The sequence below is a fragment of the Condylura cristata genome, unplaced genomic scaffold (assembly GCF_000260355.1).
Source record: "Condylura cristata isolate star-nosed mole 26May11 unplaced genomic scaffold, ConCri1.0 scaffold00023, whole genome shotgun sequence".
In the NCBI taxonomy this organism is placed as follows: domain Eukaryota; kingdom Metazoa; phylum Chordata; class Mammalia; order Eulipotyphla; family Talpidae; genus Condylura; species Condylura cristata.
Window position 1 is genome coordinate 8,527,880 of NW_004567124.1, and position 23,128 is coordinate 8,551,007.

General features: G+C 36.8%; 1 protein-coding gene across 1 annotated transcript in view; it reads right to left on the reverse strand.

Moving 5' to 3' along the window:
- Positions 1-4,815: 4,815 nt before the first annotated feature.
- Positions 4,816-23,128, reverse strand: part of RAB8B (RAB8B, member RAS oncogene family) — a 57,806-nt gene continuing 39,493 nt past the window's right edge. The window contains exons 2-8 of the mRNA XM_004687702.2: positions 18,464-18,524; positions 15,209-15,269; positions 10,906-10,983; positions 9,911-10,000; positions 8,410-8,475; positions 5,999-6,049; positions 4,816-5,371 (exon numbers count right to left, since the gene is read on the reverse strand). Coding sequence (XP_004687759.1) covers positions 5,279-5,371; positions 5,999-6,049; positions 8,410-8,475; positions 9,911-10,000; positions 10,906-10,983; positions 15,209-15,269; positions 18,464-18,524 — 500 coding nt within the window. The 3' untranslated portion in view covers positions 4,816-5,278. The remainder of the gene's footprint in view (positions 5,372-5,998; positions 6,050-8,409; positions 8,476-9,910; positions 10,001-10,905; positions 10,984-15,208; positions 15,270-18,463; positions 18,525-23,128) is intronic.

Sequence of the window (23,128 nt, forward strand, 5' to 3'; positions counted from 1 at the left end):
GAGGCGGGATGGAGGCGGGGGGCGGGGCAAGGCGAGTTCCTCTTTGCCCACCTCTCACCCCCTAGGCTTCCGGGCCGCCCCTCCCGGCGCCCCAGTTCCTAATTCCGAGGTGGGGTTCGCTGGCGGTATCAGGACTATCACCACAGATAAACGTCGCCGGCAGCGAGGCGTTGTAAGAAAGGACAAGTCCGCACTACGCTTTGGAGCCACAACGAGAAAAGATTCCATAAAAACTAAAGAAAAACAGCGCAGGTCAGAGACAGGAATCCCTCTCTAAATAAAAGAGCCCTTTAAAAGCACATTTTTCCATTTGCATAGTTGGAGGAATTTCGTGCTCCGCCGCGTATAAAACCCAAGCTCGGATAACGGTGACCCACACAATAAACTACCGTGAAAGGATGACACGGTAGTGGAGGAAGCTGTCCTTTTAAGGGTTATTTAAACGAGCTGGTTATATTCTCTCTCTCTCTCTCTCTCTTCTCTCTCTCTCTCTCACTCTCACACACACACACACACACACACACACACACACACACACACTACAGGGAAGGATCTGACTCTAGAGAGAGAAAAGAGGAGCTTGAGAAAAATAGTGCAAAGGAAAAGCAGCAATGGAACATGTAGGGGTAGAAGTGGAACATCAATATAGCTGGACTCTCAAACTGTATTATTTAAAAGTGAAAATAAAACAAGAACTAAACATGCCAGGACCACAAGGGTAGAATAATCAACTTAAATCTGCAGTTCTACAATAATCTCAGTGTATTCTGAACTAAGTATAAGTAGGAGACCTGGTAATTTTTCTAAGCCTTCAAAAAAACTCTAGGTATGCGGGTGGTATACTCATAGCAGGAGTATAAAGGACCAGGGGAGAAAATAATAATGATAATGAACAGCCATATACCAGAGACATTTGAGGGGGGGGTGGAATGGGGAATGGGATAAAAAATGGGGGGCTTGGGGGGGGCACACGGGTGATTTGATGATGGGAAGCCCACGGAGATTACAACTGAGATGGAAAAAGGCACAAAATGATGTAAAAATAAACTAGTATATTATTAAAAAAAACTCTAGGTATGATATAAAGTTGACTAAAAGACTTCAAGTTTACCATGGTTTAAATCGCACACTTAGCAAATTTGAAGAAATATTTTTAAAATGTCAATCCATTTCAGAGAGTCATGAGTATTTTCATTATGTAGTTTTTATTTTAGACGAACATTATTGTAAAAAAAGTTCACCTGGAATAAAATCCATTTTTTTAAAAAAAAACACAGCATCAGTATCAGTACACAGTTAATGAATTGGTTTAAACAAGATTAACCACATGACAGGTCTACTTTATCTGCAGGAGCTTTCACATCAAGCTATTGAAGCAGAAGTAAAATACACTGAAACAAATGCAATAGAATGACTGGATGGAAAACCTAGTTTCCATTAGGGACTTGATTTTAGTCAAATAGTTTAAGCTATTTTGCATTAAAGGAACTGCAGTGTCAGCTGCAAACAAATAAAGCCCATTTGTAAGCCCACAGAATTGAATTATAATAATTAAATTCACATTTTAAAAAAGGTAAGAAAATGAAACAAGACATTCTATTAGTTCTTGGCAATAAGAAATGCAGTTGCATATGGCACAAGCATTTCAAAAAAATGAAGTAAGGTCTGACAATATCCCTAAGAGAGTTTGCTAATTTTCATTTCTGTACATTTAAGTCATTTAAATTTTTTTCATAGTGAACACACTCATTAGTTTTATTAGTCTGAAAATAAGACTGACTCTACTGTAAAATTGTGCTAACATTTGAAATTTTATTAGCATATTCTATCCCTCTGGGTTCCTCTAGGATAGGGAATTTCATTTTTAGACATTTTTTTTACCTCCTTTCTTTGGATATAACAAGAAGGAAAAAGGAATGTCCTTTCTGTTAAAACTTCTAAAAAACCTGATAGCAGAAATGAGTAATTAAGATTTTAGAGAAGCAGCCCAATGTTATGAAATGCCATTTAAAAAATTTCAGCTTAGAAGCTCATCTTTAAAGATTAAGAACTAAGCTTATAAAAGAATCTAAGTCATGATCTAAAAAAGAAAGTCTGTTTAAACATGTTACTTACTGATCACAGGGGGGAAATATATATATAGCTTTAATATTCTCAGCATCCAGAACCTGTAAAATGGAGTTATAATCTTTTATTTAGAAATTTCTGCAAACATTTATCTATATTGCACAGCTAAATTTATTAATGGAGACAGAGAGATAATACTTTTTCTTTTTGCACTAATGGATATAACATATATATTCTACTCTAAACTAGACTACCTCCTACCTTTCTCAATGGTGCCTTTAGTTCAAAACAAAACAAAATCTCAATTGTGTTGGATGTTTAAAGGCTGGCTCACTGTTTTTCTACTAGATGTTAGAAGACTAGTTAGCTAAATGAGGTATAATTAAAAAATAGTCCTTTAAAGTAATGAGTATAGTCATCTGAAAATTTATAACAAAGACTACACAAAATGTTTATGTAAATAGTAAGAAACCCTGCAGCACCTCCTAACTGATGCACAGGTGGATTATTTTCTCATAACTTGTCTGAAATAAAATATAGCTAAAATCAGTTCCCAGTGAAACGTTTTACAATCGACTGATTTATATGCTACTTAGTTATAGCACATTTTCATCACCTTCAGACTATTTGAAAAGGTCTAGTCCAATCATTGTCAAACATTAGCACACTGGTAATAAAGTGCAGCCACTGAACTGCTAAGACTGCTCCAAAAATCTTCATGTACCTTATTCATTAAACCACAAAAATGTTCACACAAAACTAAGTTTCTTCAGTTTCAGCAGGGAACAGACAGTTATCTGTCACTAAATTCATCTACAAATAGAAAAAATAATGCACTGTATGTACATCATTAAGCAAAGTGGATTATTTATTGGGTCATTTTACCATGCAGAAAGTGAATTTCCTATGGTCTTAGCTCAAGTTATGTACAATTTAGCAAAGCTAAATGTAAGAAAATAGCAAGGACAATTTATTTCTATATAACAGAGCATATACCCCCAATTTGCTGCTACTTCAAAGAGCACTTTTAGACTCAGCTAACCTTTACAGGCTCTTTCAAAGGGAAGTTCATGGAGACTAGTTATTAACCCATATAAGACAAAAGAAAAGAGAACAAATAAAATAAAAGCAAAGTATCTGTTAAAAGAAAAGCTAACCACAGAATATGTCAGTTTTGGTTTGCAGACAACCCCTGAGATATAAATCAAAGTGTTAAGACACCAAATAGAGGTAAATTACCAAGAGAATTACATTCATACATGGTGTCATAGCACTTGCCTTTTAGAAAGTACTTTGTTACCATCCTGAAAGCTTAACTGCTCCGATCTTCTTCAGAAAATCAGTGACTACTAGACATTTCTAAGAAATTATTTTTTCTTTCCAAGAATGTATCTAATTTTAAAATGATAAACTCACAATCAAGAAACTACTGATTATACTGGGACACCAAACAGGTGCCTCCCAGCCTGTAAGAAGCACAAAGAAATCAAGGAGGCTGAAATTTGTCAGCAATACATTTAGTGTATCCATCAAAAATAGCTCTGATGTAATTGCTGCCACTAAAGTGTATAGAAGTTTCCAAACAAGTAGTAAAGGTTGACTGGTTTACATATTCTAATGATAAATCTTAATTTGAAACAGAGTTCTCTGTGGTAATAAAGCATTTCCACTTTCATCTTCCATTCTCAAATGTATCAAGTATGACAATGACCCTTGAGAAACGAAATAGTCATAAGAGGAAGAATAATTGACGGAACTCATTTCCCTAACCCACTCTTTCTGCTAGAATAAGAGCAATGACATCATGATCTGAATTTGGCACATAAGGTAACACGAAATGCTTTATTCCCCTTATGTGATGGTTTCATCCACAAAAGGTTTACCAGTCCCAGTGTCTGACGAGAAAGGCAGTGAAGCTTTTGGTTGGCTTTGGTCCAAATGACTGGACCACAATCTGTAGCAATGAATCTGAACAGGTGGAACTGGGGTTCTATACATTCAACAGCTTTTTCAACACTAAAATCTTGTTCATACTTTTTCTAATGAAAAGGCAAGACTTTTCCTAAATGCTGCATTAATTCTAATTATTTTCATTAAACAAACAAAAAAACCCAAATATGAACAGAATCAAGTTATCTAAGCAAGATCTATCTCTATTAAATTTATATCAGAAAGTTAATTTGTCTGCCTGCTGGTAAGTTTTCTGCAAACTAAAATCTAAATCTAACTGTTGTTAACTCTTGCAGAGAGGGAATAGATGATAAGGAATTAGGTATTACAACTAAGCCAGCAGCTAAGGAGCAAAACTTAAGAAAATATACATACATATACTGATGTGACATAATTAAATGCTGAAATAAAACCAAAAATGGTCTCTCTCTTTCAACAAGTTTAAAATTAGAAGCAGATACCAGTATTCCGACATGTTTTAGATAGCTGGGTAATTATAACCAATCAAACACAGGAAGGGAAAGCATATCAAACACCAAGAAAAATGAGATTAAGGTGATTTTCAAATGCAGTTCTATAGATTAGGCAGAGGTAATCAATTGAAGAAGTGATTTATTCAGCTATGGCAAGATGATCAGAAATGAAGCAAAGATGTAAACAATCCTTAGAAATAATTTGTGACCTCTGACGACTGGATGGGCGTTTTAAGAAAAATCTTACCAGATCTTAATGATCCTTATTTAGGAAAGTCACTAATTAGAGCCCTTTGATAAATGCAATCACTGCCATAACATCTGTCATTTGAACCAGACTAAATGTCCTTTATGTCTCAGTATGTTAACCTCTGCTTTCAAGGTTCCACCCTTTTAAAAACATCCTTAAGTGCACAAATTTGTCTAGGACTTTATGAGACAAAAGTGTGCAAACACAAATTGCAGACTGTGCTGTAAATGGGAAAGGCTAATACTTATGTGCAAACTGGAAAAAGAAAGATAGCAGCTTCTGCAATAGGCAATAAAGAAAATACAAGGTGAGTCCTGCATGTGTCTCCACGTCATTGCTTCCACGTTTGAAACAAGGAGCCTGTCATCTTGCTAGGCTGTGAGGCTGGAATCCACTTGGCATTCTCTGTCTAGAAGTCTAGGTTCAGTGATGCTCTCAGCAGCAGCTGGCGGTGTGATTCTGAGGCTGGGTAACCTGTGCTTTCAGAGAAGCAGGAAAGGGTCCTCTAGGTGTGCTGCAGTCTCTCAGAAAGAGTTCATCAAAGAAGCAAGCAACGGAAGAAACTGGTCTTCTTTGATCGGTTTTCTGTTATTTTCACTGGTCCACCTCCCCCTGAAGAATTGCTGTCATTCTGAAAAATAAAAGATAAAGTTGCCAAGGAAATAAAGTTTCATGATTTGATCTAATTATTTATATACAGTATTGTATTGGAAAGGGAACTAGTTAAGCTCTGATGCTTATCTGCTCCTTGAATATCAGTGAGAAAAAAATGTTTTTAGGATACCACCTTTCTTATTAGTTATAAATAAGATAGGAAGTTCAGTTCCTACTTCTAATTCAAAGAAATTATAGCCAGTGGAGTATAAAGTTTCAAGGGTGGTTAATGATGGAAACAATATTAAGATATTGGCATAGACTGTCCTGCTAGAAGTAAGAAGAGTTGGTAACATAAGATGTACAATTATGTTCACGATTCAGGTCAGAACAAACTTTTAATGTGATCCTAATGACTCACTGTTGATAGTTTCAAGTTGAGCAAACTTTTAGCAACTCCAGAATTATAATTACAACAGCAACAGTTAAGAAATAAGAAACCTCAAGAAGTAATCAAATTTCAACCAAGTGAATATGTATGTCAAGAAAAAAAAGGGTTTGATAGGAATGGATTATAACTAGGCCTATCTTTTCATCAAATAAATAATGAGCATAAGTAAGAAAAACTTTTAAAGAGCATACTGAAAATAAAAATAATACAAACCATTTTTCTGTTGAGTTTTGTCATTATGTCTCGTGCCAGTGTAAAGAATGCCTAAAGGTAAAAAAAACTACATTACTAAACACGATATATGTAAAAATAAAAATATAGAACTCTATTACTTTGTCATAAAATGTAAATATATTCCTTTAAACTTTGTGAAGATAACATAACTAATTATAATATACACAGGAGTGTCATATCTTAATTTTTAATTAAATATTTTTCAATGTTATCAAGCTGTCATTCATTCAGTATTTCTGTACATCATATCTGACACAAATTCCTAATATGACACTTGTTAAGTTATAGGTAGCTTCCTCATACCAAGAGCAACTGAGAGCAGAAACTCTATCTACATCTCTTTCCCCAGAGCAAAGTGCTGATTTGGAGATGCTGGATTATCTGTTTATTGGGTGAATGAGTAATTATGTCCTACCCTGCAGCTCTGAAATCTGTCTTCACAAAAATCTCTACCACTTATTTTATATACCCCTCTCTTTCAAACTGGTTTCACTCTTATGCCTGAAAATACAAAATCGTCCACATCTTAACACTCCAAAATCCCAATAGCTCCTATAGTTTAGCTAAATTCAACACTGTGGAAATCTGTTCAAATGAAAGCAAGACAAATCTAATTAACCTCAGTGATATATTACCCCAGAGTCTCTTGACCCACACCAAACTCTGTTTAAGATATCATTACTACTTTGTGCCTACAGAGCCAAGACTCAAGACTTCTTCACTGTCAGCAGGCCCATCAGCCTCTTTGTTTCCAACCATTCCTCATGCCTCAAAAACTGTTCTACAAATAGAAACAATACGATAACTACTGTTATATCACTCACTGTCAGTGTCTCACTGTTACACCTGTGAGAATACGTTTCTAAATCAAGCCATCCCAGTTTTTTTTTTTTTCTTTTAAGATTTATTTATTTATTTGTGCATACAGAACTGGGGTACAGGCCAGAGATGCAGGGGCGGTGAAAGGACACACCAGAGACAGAGTGGGGAGCAGAACAGGGAGATTGACGAAGTACACTGCTGAGGGGAGCAGCAGGCGGGTCAGGAGAGGTCTGCTGCACCATGTGGTCACCTCCGGGGCAGGTGGGGATCGAACTCATGCGGAAGTGGCTTCAGCTTCTTAGTGCTATTTCACCTGCTGTTGTGCCACCAGGGAGGGCCCATCCCAGTTTTTAATGAGCCTGACCACACTATGTTAAAACTCTGGGGAAATTACTAATTTATGCAGAACATCTGGCCAGAATAAGCAGCTCTGGCAACTCCCATGGAACCAAGTAAGAAAATGTGTGGTGGCTCCATAACTCAAGACTAAACCACAGCTGTAATCAGAATGCAGGTATAACAGTGACCTAACACTGCTCCATTAAGACAGAGCATGAAGTTTATTCTGTGGAAGTAATCCTATGTTGGCCATCTCAGTGAGAAAGCTTTTCTCCTGCTTCTATGGTTAAAGCTGACTTAAGAAATTCCCCTTTTGTGGAATTAATATGAAAGGAAATTCTTTTGTATTAAGCATAAGGAAATATTTTTCTGCCTATCTGTGTGTAAATAAATCAATAGAGACTTCCTGTTTCCTAACATCCATTAGCAACCTGGAAAAATGAGTGTTAGTTTTTTAAAACAACATGAAAAAAGTTCCAGTCAGCGTCCACTACCCAATTTTTACATTTGATGTTAAGGTAAAGAGTGAGTGTGTATTAAATGTTAATAATACCGTTAAGTGAATTCTATGTATAAACACATACTTCTATTTTTTGATTGGTTTAAAAAATAAATTTTAAATATAAAATATTATCAACAATTCTGTCCATGGTAAAGAAAATCTACCTTGGAGCACTAGATGCTGGGTTTGCTTAGTTAACTTATCAAAAATGTATTAAAGCTACTCTCTGATAAACACATCTTATTTCTACTAAATGCCCACTGTGTTACAAGGTATCATACTCAATCTACTTCCAAATGTGTACACTAATGGACTCAGCCCAATGAGCTCACACGTTCCTGCTTGAGAGGGTACACAGATAAAAGTAATTAAGATTCTCCTTTATATAGGATGCCATGTACGATGACAAATGAACAGGGGACACTGCTGGGTTGGCTAGTGCAGGATTTCAGTCTCCTAATAGACAAAAGGGAAATCTGAACTGAAACTGAACTTTAATTTTCTCTTTTTTGAACCATCATGGAACAATCTGATATATTCTATGTGGAGGATGGGTACTAGAAAGTCAACAACCTGGATCTACAGAAATGTCAGAAACACCAGTGTACACAAAATGAGGAGGTGCTCACACAAGGCATTCACCAAGTTAGAAAGACTTTGGGAGTCCTCAGAGTACAGACACCTGAGCACTAGGCTGCTACAGAGCAAGTGACCAAACATTTCTTACCTCTTCTACATTTGTACTGGATTTTGCACTTGTCTCCAAGAATTTAATCCCATAGTCAATTGCTAACTGAAAGGCAAACAAATGTTTAAATTCAGTAAAAGTTGCTTTTGTATGTCCTAGGTTTTACAGAGCCCCAGAGGTACACTATCTAGTTCAGAACTCCTTTGGTTCGCAAATTTCATTTCTTTCTTCAATTGTTTAAAATTTAGACATCTGAATCAGTCATCCTAAGTAAAATGGCACAACTTCTACTCAAAACACAATTTAAGCACTTCTTTCCAATTATATTTTTAGTTTTCAAGGAAACTAACAAGAAAAACAATGAAACTAAAACTCTCAAAGCTGCCATATAACTTGGGGTTTTTTGCCCCCTTTTTTTGCTCCCAGAGTACAATTCTTCAACTCCAGTTCTGACCTTAAATCTTAAATTTTTTTTTTTAAAGATTTACGTATTTGTGCATACAGAACTGGTGTACAGGCCAGAGGTGCAGGGGCGGTGAGAAGATTCACCAGAGTCAGAGTGGAGAACAGAACAGATGGACGAAGTACGAAGTACACTGCTGAGGAGAGCAGCAGGCAAGACAGGAGAGGTCTGCCTGGGCCATGTGGTCACCTCCAGGGTAGGGGATTGAACTCACACTGAAGTGGCTGCCCACGGCTCACTAACCTGTCGTGTCACCAGGGAGAGCTGACCTTACATTATTTTTTAAGAAACTGATATATAATATAACAAAAGCTTAAAATACTAACTACTCATTGATTTGGTTTCTGTTGGTTGAGACAAATGGTGAACTCGTCCCTATTTTCATCAACTCCCAAGGAGTCTCCAGTTTATTTACAATACTAAGACTAAGTGAATGTTTTTAGGAGGAAAATGTTTGCAGACAAATTGAAAATCAAAATGCATTTTGTGTGTATCACTAAAAAAAAAAGAAGCTAAATACCAAGATTTAAAAATTAAAGCCTGTAAGTCAATTTAGAAAATGTCAAATAAGTAAAGATGCACAAGACACAAAATAAGAAAACATATATATATGACATCCCACAGCATGATGAATTACAAGCAGTTTATCCATAATGACATATATCTAATATATAGTAAAACACTTCGAAAATTATGAGTTAGACAGTAATCAAAACTTCCCCTGTCTTATTACCTTTGTTTTTAAGAGAGAATGAATTACTTTTACTTCAAAACTGGGCATTTCACACAGATATGTGAGAAAGTGCTTTAACTTTAAGCTGTGGGAATCTTAAAAAAGACCAATTTGTATCTCTGAGAAAATAGTAAATTCTTTAGGAATGAATCATGACTACATAGACTGTGGAGTTAGATCTGGAATACTAATTCACACCATTCAAGTATGGATTATGTCTATTTGTGTGGGGAGGTTTTAAGTTTACAATATAGATAATGTGAAAACAAATCAACAATTAGAGTAAAAAAATAACTTTTGTTTGAGTAGATTCTAATCTTCATGCATTCAGAGGGAAAATTTACCTTTTCTCCTCTTTCTTTTGACACTTGTCTTTTGTCATTCATATCACATTTGTTACCCAGGATCATTCTTTCAACATCTGAAGAGGCATGCTGTGGAGAGGAAACCATGTGTTATAAAAACAGCCTGAGAAAAATACAGCTATTCAGTAGACAAACCTAAATCTATCAGAAACAAATCCGTGAATTTAAGACAAGTAATTTTATACTCACCAGAAGGCCTGATTCAGAGAAAAGTTTAAAAGATGGAAGGAGGGGGAAAGCTACTTAAGGCTTTTACACATAAACAGAAGTAAAATATATGGTTATCTAGTGAAAAAAAAAGGTGAAATACTGGTTTGGGTCAAAGAAAAAAAAAACTTACTGAGTAAACCAACAGGGAAGGTATTTTGGATTCAAAAATACTTTAAAAATAAATGTAAGATAATGTAAATATGTACAAAATTATTTCAATCAGATTTCTTTCCAAAATTCCATACATAACAAAAAAAAAAAAAACCTTAATACCAATAAATCAAAATTCAAGTATCTAAGATGGAGAAAATGTTAGAAGGCAAAATGATAAGTCACCAGAATAAAGATATATTTTTGCCAGTCAAACAGCACAGTAGAATAAGAGAGAGACCCTAAAATCAGATGTTTTAATTCCAGCTTTCCTTTTTACATAGTATATGAGCACAGGCTTCTGGCTTCAATTTATTTACAAAAACGGTGTAAAATAGGGACTTGGATTACTTTATTTCTAAGATTTGGCCCCAGTTTATAATTCTGAGAAGTAGTTCTGTGTACCCTCAGTCTGGCAGGAGTCACACCGGCAGCCTGGGAGAGCTCTCCCTCCACTGCTCGCTGACAGTGCTCACCTGCCCATGCCCTATTTCTTAGCATCTTGGATGCCTTTTCAAAAGATAAAAAGAGCCCTTTATAAGAATCCAGCATGTACCCTCATTCCAATATCATTGTGATGATCTCTAGCATTATCACTCCTTTTCCATTCATACCTCTTCAATGTTCCTTATCCAATTTTTAATATTGTCAAAGGACTTTTCGTTTGTGATGTCATACACCAGCATAATTCCCTGTAAGAGATAAAAAATTAGGCTTTATACATTTAAAGTTATAGGATATAACATCAATATACTCTTCCTTTTCAGAAACCATTGGTTTGTCCTTTTTTAATCTTTGTAAAAGGGATTCACAATACATTTAAAAAGTATACAGAAGCAAAAATTAATTCTGTTGTTTCACAATGTAGATAAATACCGTTTTCAGTTAATCTTTAATGAATTAGTGATTACAGTAAAGGTGATACACCCTTTATATCAGCCTCACAGATAAGAATCAGCTGTAACTGGAGCTGAAACAGTGTTTAGGTTAAAACAAAGATAACATTGGGAGTAAGAGGTAATTAGATCTGTTAGGACTTATTAATCCCAAGAAGAAATTGCCTTCTTTCTTTCCTGTACTAAGACTGTAAACACACTGATTTAAAACTATGATTTTTTTTTTAATTTGAGTTGATCAAAATGTCATTTCATGTCCAAATGAATTACGAGTGTTAGATTTATTATGCAGATTTAATGGAAGACATGTCATCAGATTTTTAAAGCCCACCCATGTCTGGTATTTCTAAAGTTTATCTTCTAAATGTTTCCACAAAACCCTGATGTGATCTAGTTCAACATCTCATCCCCAGACCATTCCACTTCCATACCAAGTGCTAGACCCATCCACCCATTCATCCATTCAACAAATATTTTATGAGACCTGTGTGCCTGATGCTATGCTGATTGTAACCAGCAGTGAACAAGATAGATAATGCCCCTTTCTATCAAGGATGGTGAGCAAAAAAAATAGACAATCAATCAGTAATCATATAATTAATTCTAATTTTGACAAATGCTATTATGAAGCATGGAAAGCTCTGATTTCAGATGCTCATCTAAGCTACTTGAGTACTGGAGTGTTCAGTAATGGCTTTCCTGAGATAGTAACATTAAGTTAAGGCCTACAGATTCAGTAGACTTGAGCAAGGCAGAGGAGTGAGGCTGGGGTGAAAAGGAGAGATGCACACATAACCTGACACATAGCAGAAATGTTATAAATTATTTTGCTGACCATCAAGGCCCAGAACTAACATATTGCATGAAAGTAGGTCAGCTTGGCAAGAGAGCACAGAATCAATGGCAGAAGGGCATAAGATGAGGCTGAAGAGATATTTAGGGGTCAAATATGCATTGGAGACTACTGACTGGACATCAGATCCTACATGTTCCTTGAAGTCACTAACAACTGAACTGCATAAAACACGCAGTTGTGTTCATTCCCTCCTAATCCTCTCTTCCTCCTGCACCCTTATTTTGATGAAAAGCAAGACAGCCTAACAGCCAGCCCAACAGGCCCCAGGGATAATCTCCTTCTAAGGGGGTCAGTAACTAATTCCTACAGATCAACAACCCCAATATTTCCAGAATCTGAAAACCCCCACCACTACCACACATAGCCTTATTCATATTCTCATCAATTAGCCTTTACTTGGATTACTATCACAGTCTTTAATTGATATCCTTGCTTTCATTCTTAACCTCTTCTAATCTGTTTTCCATAAGGACACTAAAAATCCTTGGGTACCTTACCACTGCATTCTGCTTCCATTTCCTAATTTGTAAAATGAGGGCACATCTTCCACAATGGATTCTTTAGAGGATCTACTTGAGATATTATTTTTGAATTTTTTTTAAAAAGACTTATTTATTTATGCATACAGAACTGGGGTACAGGTCAGAGGTGGAAGGGCAGTGAGAGGAATCATCAGGGACTGAGTAGGGAGCAGAACAGGCCGACTGACAAAGTATACTGCTGAGGGGAGCAGCGGGCGGGTCAGGAGAGGTCTGCCGTGCCATATGGATCATCTCTGGGGCGGAGATTGAACTCATGCTGAAGTGGCTTTAACTTCTTAGTGCTGTGCTTCAATCCGCTGCGCCACCAGAGAAGGCCTATTTGTGAAATATTTCACCCAGCATTCAGGACACAACTTGGATTCAAAAATGGTGGCAATTATTAACTTACACCTTTGATTTCAATAGTAGAAACCCTCCTACTGTTTCCTATGTTTGTAAGATAACTGAACCAGTTGAAAATATAAACTCAAGTACACCACTTAAAATACACGCTTCTGAGTGTGTATGTGTATACATACATATACATATGTATGTGTGTGTATATATATCATACCTATAGTAACAACAGTTTCTTAAGTGCTCACAAGACAGTGCTGGTATGTGAGAAATACTGATAATGAAAGCTATGGTCCTTTTTCTCCCCTAAAGGCCAACTGTCCATCAGGATTACTGCTATGCCTACTAGTGTTACTCAACAGTTTGAAACAGACCAAAGGAATCTGCGTTGGTGGTAGACTCCAGCACATTGCTTGCTCACATATTGTGTACCTGAACCAACCGAGCTAAACCTGCCCGTACCACCTCTTACTAAAAATGAGAACATGGAAGCCCAGCATCTCAACAGAAAAGATGATGCAAAGGACCCATGAGTCAAGGAGAGAAGAAATTCCTGAAGATTTATCTAAGATTGTTAATCTGAATATGAAATTTTCCAAGGACTCAGTTCCTTTAGCAGGTATTTATTTTGTATGACAGGCACTGAAATTATAGACCAAAAAAGAAAAAAAGAAAAAAAAAGATATGAAAACCCCTACCTTTAAAATGAAAAAGAAAATACTACTATAGTATAGCATTAGTTTCTAATCATTGGAAATAATGCGAAGACTAGGCAGTAGGTGAAGGAAAACCCTCAAATCTAAACTGAATAATACATTTCAATGACCTCTATCTTCATACCACGATCTAAGTGAAACATTAGCTTCTTATTCCAAATGTTTCTCCCCACTCTGATGAAAATGAACAACAAAAAAAACAACTAGTCAATAGAAAGGCTTTTGTTTATAAGATGCCACTGATCAAAATTAGTAAACTATTCAAATTCATGCCTTGTTAGGATGTTCTTATTTAACCCTAGAGTCCTTCTGGGGGGAACAAAAAACAAACTTCCTCCTGGTACACAAGTCCCTCCCCATGATCCCTATCTAAAGAAAAATAGAGAGCAGCTGACAATTGTCTTTTTTAAAAGAATGACCTCTCACAATCTTAAAATCATTATAGGTGGGATGTGGAGAACAAATACATATAAAATGCCCAGTGGTGAACAATGCACAGGTGAAATCCTTTTAAGAAGGGATCCCAATCTTTTTGAGGAATGAATTACTCAGACTCTGATAAAGAGGTGTGGGTAGCAGCATGATCATAGAGGGATCTATAAATTCAGATTACATCTTTTTTTTAATGAAAGGGAACAGCTAACATTGCTTCAGCTCCATTATCCCAATACCACTCGAAGAAGCACAATCTTTTAAGCAATGAGCTGCATATGTTGGCCATTGGTACCCGACAATCTACTAATCTGGACTTCATGATCTCAGTTACTCAAACTTCCAAGCCTCTTTGAGCACAATGATCTCATCATAATACAAAACTCAAACTAGAGTGCAATTTAGACCTAGAAGTGAGAGATGAAGTCCTGGTCTGAGCCTGTAGTTCCAGGCATGCCTCAGTACAGCTCTGCTTCTATGCTGCTTTATTCATCACCACACTCCCAGCACCACATAGAATCTGCCCCGAAACAACAAGCAATATAAATGAACACCTTAAGAGGGAAAATAGCCTAGTAATGAAGTTATGGTAACATAAGAAAGTATAGGATGTAACAAAAAAGGATCTGGTGGTAAAGATTCACCAGATTCTAAGTCTCAAAGAGTTCCAGATCACCCAGCTAATTCCTGGCCAGCTGGCAAAATACTGAGGAGGAGCCTCAAGAAAGATGAGCCAGGAGCAGTGGGTGCTAGATCTGGTGAGAGATAAGGAATGATGGTGGCAAGGCTGAAGGATGAGACAGTGCAAGAAACGTACACTTACAGAGCTTGTGGTTTGCTAAGGTTTGGCAAAGATATTAATAAAAGGAAAAAAATACAAAATATACAATCACTCAGAATGTATGCTGACGTTCTAAAACATCTACCAGTTAAATAACTGGTTATTATCAAGAAGACCAAGAGGAAAGTATAACTACTAAACACAAAACATTTTATAAACCTTTTAAATATCTTGTTTTCACATCAAAAAATCCATTTTTCCCAATTTATAAGACTCCAGCTTGAATGTCATAAATTTGACAAATTACCTCAAGTTTTTCTTTATTCTGAAGAGTTACAAAACCTTAAAACACACTCACCATGGCTCCTCGATAGTATGCTGTTGTGATGGTTCGAAATCTTTCCTGACCTGCTGTGTCCCTAAAATTTGAAACAAAGAAGAGAGTGGTTTTAAAAGATATCATCAGAATGACTGAGGAGAGACTCTAAACTGTAGGAGATATAACTGTGATCTGCTCACAAATGCAGCAGTGTCAGAAGAAAGTGGAATGAGACACAAAGGGGCCTGCTGGCATCTGTGAGCTGGGGGCGGTGTCGGCCAGGGGAGCTGTCAGGAGCTCACAATGACTGGGGTGAAAACTTGGACCTTGATGATAGAAGCTGAAACAGGAAAATACATGGGTCCTGCTAGGAACTGGCATGTTATATTAATCAAACACATGTGGGAGAGGAGAAAATAGCTCTGCATTCTTGGACTCCTAGAGGTAGTTATAATCCTTTTATAAATGCCTAATGATTTAAGGCATTTTGCTCTCTCGACTGAAAGCCTGATTTCTGCACAAAGCAAGCAAATGGCCTGGACTTACTACTGTGTAAATTCTGCTTAGCAGAGCACAATACAATGGATCTCTTCAAGAATTTTCTCAGCTATGGAACCCATAAGCAAATGGGAACCTGGAGTTCAACACATAATTCTTAACAATGTTCCATAGATTTTAAAATAAGAACAACACTTCAAAATTACATAAACTTTCATATATTCTTCCTTTCTAGTTGATGGCATACTATTAAAATACACTCTGAAAAACACAAAAGTTTCTAATCACATTTATTGAAGCAATTCCTACAAAGGAAGTCAAATCTCCCTGATAGCTGGGAAAGTCAATATCCTAAATTTGCTACTTGCAGCCAAAAACTAAGTTACTTTCTATGCTACTAAGATAATATACATTGTACAATTCAATTGCAGGTGGGAAAAGAGATATTAGTGGAAATATACTGGAAAGTGAAATGCAATGAACCCAAACAGGAGATGAAGGCTCATGGGAAATAGAGTGAATCAAAACCATTAATAAATACTTTAACACTTATGTATTCCTTACAAAATATTTCCACATGTGCTCACAGGATGTCACAGTGTGAAGGGTACTACCATCGCCCTCCTTCTGCAGAAGGAAGTGGGCTACTGTCATGCTCTGCACAAAGCAGCTCATACCCACGAATGAGATTCCAGTATCCCAGGTCTGAGCCGTTAGTGCAGGGCCAGCCCTCACATCACAGTCTCTTTTTACCCCACCATTCTCTCACTCATCAGGATTAGAACACAGGGCAATTGTCTGGAACACAGCAACAAATTGTAGGGAAAATAGAAATCAGTCATCTTTGAGCAGACCAACCACATCTTCTTGACTCTAACACACTACTTGATTTAGAACCAGCTTTGCAGTGAGGGTGGAGGAGTCTACCACACACATGTAAGCTGTAAAGGCTGAATGGAGACTATTTTCTTGCTGAGAGTATCAATAAATAGGGTCATGTTGTTACAGTCAGTCTATATTTAGTTCTAATTAGCTGACCACTCCTACAAACATTCTTTATTGGGATAATCAAGATTATTCAGCACATAGTAAGAAATTCTCTTTGCTCCCCTCTGAAATCTTCTTTTGGATATATGTAAAACATTTGTCTTCTTCACTAAATACTAATAGATAAACAGGGGAGCTTAGGGTAGCTTTCACAAAGCTTTCTAAGGGAGTTTCCTGGGAACCACTAAACGAGGCTAACACAAGAAGCTGAGGTGTGATGTTCCGGGAGGTTTGGATAGTGGTTTCAGCTTTATCACTAGCCCACACAGAGGCCCTCAAATGGGTTTAGTCACTCTAAGTCCTAGTTTCTTCTGTGAAAGAAGAGCTAGCAGATTACAGTATAATGTTCTAATTCTATCACAATTCCAAGGTTCAACAAAGAAAAAAAAAAATACCCGAGGGAAAAACCTAATATATATTACATTTTCACCCTATCTCTCCTTAGTCTATGCTACTACATGTTTTATCAAGTCCTGCCCTCACATACATTAGATCAGTAAAGATCATCAAAAACATCCAAGTCTCCAAATCTATGTGGCTCCATGGAAGGCCTTGTATTGTAAGAAATCTACCAGCTTACAGGAGGTAAAAAAAAAAATCTTAAGAAGAGCTTCTGGCTTGAAGCCAAAAATATCCAACCTGGCAATCTGCAAGAACCATATTTATTCACTGTAGTTTGACAAATTCTTTAGGAATTAACCAGTCAGAATTGGGGGGAACATAAGACCTTTGTCTTATGTATTGCAACGTGACAAATAAGAGGCAAAACTTTTTCTCTTATTTTCCAGTCCAGCGTTGTTCATTTCTTTTTTCAATTTAAAGATAAGAAATATGCAAATAAACTACAAAATATCAGAGCTGGTGGGGTACTCAGTATAACCAATCAATTTGTAAGTTAGGAAGAATAAGCCCAAAGAAGGGAAGCAACTGACATGAGGTTCTCAATTCAAAGAGAGTGGAGAGGGGGGAAATTCCTCTTTACTCTTCCTGGTTCTTTTGGCTGGTCAAATAATTAAATTGACACAGGTGGATTAATAGGAGGGGAAAAATGAATTTCTGCACAAGGAGGCTTGTGAATATATGACGTGTGAAATGAACAAAGCAGTAAGGTTCATATACCTTTCAATCAGAGAAACAATAAGCTGTTAAAGAATTGACTGGACAAAGAAACTCCAGGTTTGGACAGTAATTTAGTAAGAAATTAAAGCAGAGTCTATTTATCTAGGCTAAACAGGTCCTGGTTCTTTGTAAAGATAAAGATGTTTTCTACCACCTGGGCAGAGAGATTTATTTCTTGCTTTTAAGGAATCTGAGAGGGTCGGAGTCATTCTTGTATCAATTGATTAAGTAACTTTAATTCAATATAAACAATATGCCACTTTGGCACATTTTGGGGTCAACTGCCTTATTAGCCAGCAACACCAGAATCCAGACCTGTACTTCCAGTTCAAGGTTCCTATCATTTAACTACTTTGCCTTATCTGATTTTACAGCTACAAACAGAATGAGAAAGTAATTTACACTCTTTATAGTTTCCTTCCCCTGGCATTTTGGAGTAACGAAGTCTCAGATCTCTTCTGGCTAAAAGACTTAGTGATATCACTCCTTACCTTCCCACTTATGACTACTTATACATTACTATTGGCTGAGATCAAGATGTTTTAGGGATCACAGGATACCTCAAACTTACTACAATTCACATTTCAATGAAAAATTAAAGCAGGAACTCTGTTTATATATGCTACTTACCATATTTGAAGCTTAATTTTCTTTCCATCCAGTTCTATCGTTCTGATTTTAAAATCAATTCCTGCCAAAAAAAAGAACGACATGCTAAATTTCTTTGAATATAATCCAAGTCTTATTAAGAAAAGGACAAAGATTTCTATTGAAAAAAAGTTCTCCAACGCACTGGAAAATGTGAACACAGAGAGGGTGTGAATGGTATGTTTCCTCTGAATACAGGCTGAGGAAAGGAATGCTAATTACCCAGTAAAGAATTCCCACACATGTTAAATGCAATGTATTATATGCCTCATTATTTTGACACAAATGGATCATACCCCTCAAAGTTACATAATTTGAGGCAATGAGATTGAGAACATGCGATATTTTCCAGTTCCTGAAATACACATAAACAATGCTTCCCATACTTAAGTCCTATCCCTCCCTGAAGAAGATCAAAGATCTCCATGTAATGTATTCCTCCACTTATTTCTTTGGAATATATAAGTGAAAAACGTAACATCTATTTGCAGGCAAGACAGGAAAATCTGCATACTTATGTTGTACACTTAGCAAGGTTTTTACACATATTTTTAAGAAATATTGTCTGTATCTTACTGGTTAAAATTGAAATAGCCAGAATGGTTTTTAGTGCTGGCTATTCTTTAGAATTACCTTGAAAACAAAACAAAACAAAACACTAGGCATGTTCCCTTATTAAAATTCTGACTTCACTGGTCAAGGGTGGGACCTCTGTACTTGTCATGTTAAATGCTCCCCAAGGTAATTCTAATCTGTAAACAATACTCAACAGGGCTGGACAGTGCCATGAAAAATCTTTTGGCGTTCTAGCACTTCAAAAGTTCATGTACTTCCCTTTACCTATTTCCTCCCACTGTGATAGTTCAAGACTTAGCAATTTCAGCTACAAAGAATCACAATGTATTTGACAAATAGCAGCATGCTCTATCCTTATCAGGAATAAACTACTATTCTTCCTGAAGAGACTACAGTTAGGAATACAACTCAGATGCAGTTCACTAAAATACTCTATGTCTTAGCTATCAGCTTTGATTTAGCTTTTCCTTTGGTTTTATTTTTTTGCCTTCTATATAGATCCCCTTAAATTAATTTCCAATACATTTCAAGAAAACATGTAAATTATGTATTTTCTAAATTCACTTAAACATTAAGTGCATTCCTTTGGGGAGTGAGGTGGGAAAAGGGGCTACATTACTGTAATGTTTCCACATAAATGTTGACAGGACTCCAAAAGGCTGCTCCACAGCACCAACTTTATAAGCTACTGGCATAAACCCAACTGGATTTTTCCCTTCTTTGTATGGCCATTTTTCCCCAGGGAACCTCTGTAGGTATTCTTTATGAACCTTGAAACAGACAACAGTCACACCCAAGCTAATTTTGCAGAATAGCTTCTCAGTCATTCGTTCCCTTCACCAATAACCATGTACCGTTAACATACACAATCAGATACTCGATATCCCCCAGATTATTGGGCTCCCATTTCCTCCAAGGTACGCAGCTCTACAGGATTTGCGGAGGCAGAGGAAAACTTGGCAACACAGCATGTTACTGTTGTTTGTGTCACACAGAAATGTATTGTTACCAATTAGTCACTTAAGACTTTACACATTAATTTTCTGCGATTTATCTTTTTATATACCAGCAAATACAGTGTAAAAAAGGCCATCTAGGAATTCTTTGCTATCCTTTATCTCTCTTTGGCTCTGGCATCAAGAATACCCAATACCTGATAGGCACTCAACAAAATATTTCTTAGTAGAAATATTTTTTCAAATTTATGATTTTCCAGATTCATAAAAACAGATAATAAAATGGTGGTAACCAGAGGTTGGAGGGGGAGGGAAGAAAGGCAGGCTGTTGTTTCGCAAGTATAGCATTTCAGTTTTGCAAGGTAGAAAAGTTCTGGAGATTTATTTTACAACAGTGTAAATATACTTAAGCTACTGAGCTTTACACTTAGAAATGGTTAAGGTGGTAATGGTATGTGCTTTTTAACCACAATAAAAAAGAAAAAATTCATAGCTTTCAAAATGCTTACTCCGTCAGTACCTGGGAGGTGGGGGGAAGAACTTTTCTCAAACAGAAGGCTAATATACAACATTCTATCACTGAATAGCTCATTCACAATTTAAATAAGAGATGAGTAAATTCAAATGTCTGTTGAATTATTATTTTTCTTATTCTGGCTTAAGAGGGCAACTCAGGCTGTTGTTGCCTGTTGCTGGGAGTCAGGGTAACTTTTCCATGGCCATTCAACAGAGCCATTCTGAGGCTCCCTTAATGTCTCAGTTACTCCCCATTCATTACAAAACATTTAGCAAACTTTCTACTGCCCTACCCTTTTGTTATTTGTATTTGTTAGAAGGATTACCTTCCTGTTATTTGAGGAGGTCCTACCATTATCTATGATATTTAACCATCTTTTCATTATTCAGAGGCTTTCAATGTTTGTGAGAGTTGTGAATTGTGGTATTTGCCTTTTGTTTATGCCGCTGTTAAGAGCCAGTTGCTAGAACATGCGGTAGAGTACAAATTAGCACAACTTGAATTTTACTAAAAATAGAAAACATCATTTATGTTTTCACTGAAAAGAGCTACACAAGGAAGTCAAAAGACCTGGCTTGCAGATTGTCACTAACTTACAAGAGGTTGCTTAACCTGTCTGAACTTCTATATCTCTATCCATAAAAAGGGTTGAAAAGTTCTAAGCAGATAAAATGTTGGACTATGCTTTGGGAACTCTGAAATTCCATATAAATGTAAGATATTAACATTCCAATTCTATTATGCTACAGCCCTTCCCAGGTCACTGTGCCAGCATCTTTCCAGTCTAATTCTCCTGCATGCCACTGAGAGAACAACTTGCAATAATTCCTGTGGTCATATCACTATTCAAGAAGCTGTGGCTCTGACCTTCAGCCTACCAATGATCTTTCACACCAAATGGATGGATTATGGCATCCAATCCTCAAAGCCTCTCACCAACTTCTGCCTTCTGCTTCTCTCAGTTCCCCCCACCCAACCTCATGGCCATATTAATCAGCACGCTTCCTGAGGATGCCACTCCACCCATACAGTCCCTTCTCTCCTTCCCTCCTCAGCTCTCCCCTCCGTTAATGTTCATCCCAACTTCTGTGCCTTTGTACAGAATTCAACCTTGTGTTATTGGGCTTATTAACTCATTGTTCTGAGCTGCTCTCACATCATGCAAGAGCTCCATCCTCTCTTTGCCGGTTAGGTTGGCACAGAAATATGTACACAGTAGATACTAAATGAAAGGTGAAATACCCATATGTAATTCAGTAAAGGTTACTTATTACTAAATATGGTGAAAACAAAGAAAACCTTTGAAGTTCAGTTTTCTAGTGCACTATAGTAATAATAAGGATGTTAAAAAATCTTACTATAGTAAGAAAATTAAAATCTGCACATTATAAAGATTAGTTTGGCAATAATATCAGCAGAATATCATTCACTTTAAAACTAAAGAAAAGACAAATTCCTGAGATCACTCCAGGAGTAAAATGATGACCAGTCATAAGATTATAATAAAATTATATCAATTAGGATGTTTCTGTTGCAAATAACAGAACCCCAAATCAAACTAGCTTAAGGTAATTTGTTGACTCATAGAACAAGCCCCATAGTGAGTCGAGGTTCAGGGATGGCTCGATCTAATAGTTCCGGCTCATTTCTCTGTACGTCCTTTGGTTCTGCCCCCCTGGGAGTATCAATTTCATTCTCTGACTGATAGCAGTTCCTGACCACAACAGCAATACTGAGAAGAAAAGAGATCATCTTCCTGTGTCTCGCTCTTAAAAGTGAGGAGTTTGCCAAAACCTCAAGCAGTCTTTATTCCACATCTCATTTCTGGATTAAAACCAAGGGAATGTCATATTCTGGGGCTAATGCTGAGTTCCTGAACCAATCTTTGCAGTGGGCAATGACCAAATTGGATTAAATTAAAGTCATCCCTAAGTTTAAATTAATCAAGGGAAAAAGGACAATGCACAACCCGAGTAGCTGCCATAATATGACAGGGATCTTCACTGCCCATAGTTTCAAAGACCTGGCTTGTGTTCAAAGCCTAGAAAGTAAGAAGGGGCTGTCATACAAACAGTAGCAAGAACCACAGCTCACCCTGGCAGTAAGGGTGCAATTTTTTACGTTTAAAAGAATTACACAATCTCAAAAATACACAGCTTCTGAAAGGCATGACATTAAGAATCTAAAGGCCCTACATAACTAATAGCCTTTTGGAAAGCATCATTCTTTGACAGCACAGATTAATAATACGTGTTCTAATTGATGATGCTGTGTCATCTCAGCTCATAAGCAAAGTTTGTGGGCTGTGATTCAGCCTGCCCTCTGACAACACAGCCCAACAACTGTGGTCAGGACAAAAAACTCCAATGGTGCTTTCACGTTGCTCAAATATGCCTCAGCATTAATATTTGGATGACTTTAAAGCATTGGTAATTTCTTCATTAATATGTATCTACTCAATAAAATAATAAACTGTCAGAAACTATTTACAAGGGACTCAAACACACATACACACACATGCACAGTTTTTTTCCTGACCTGATTCTTAGGCTAAAAAGTTACTCATTGGCCCTCCCTGGTGGCGCAGCGGGTTAAAGC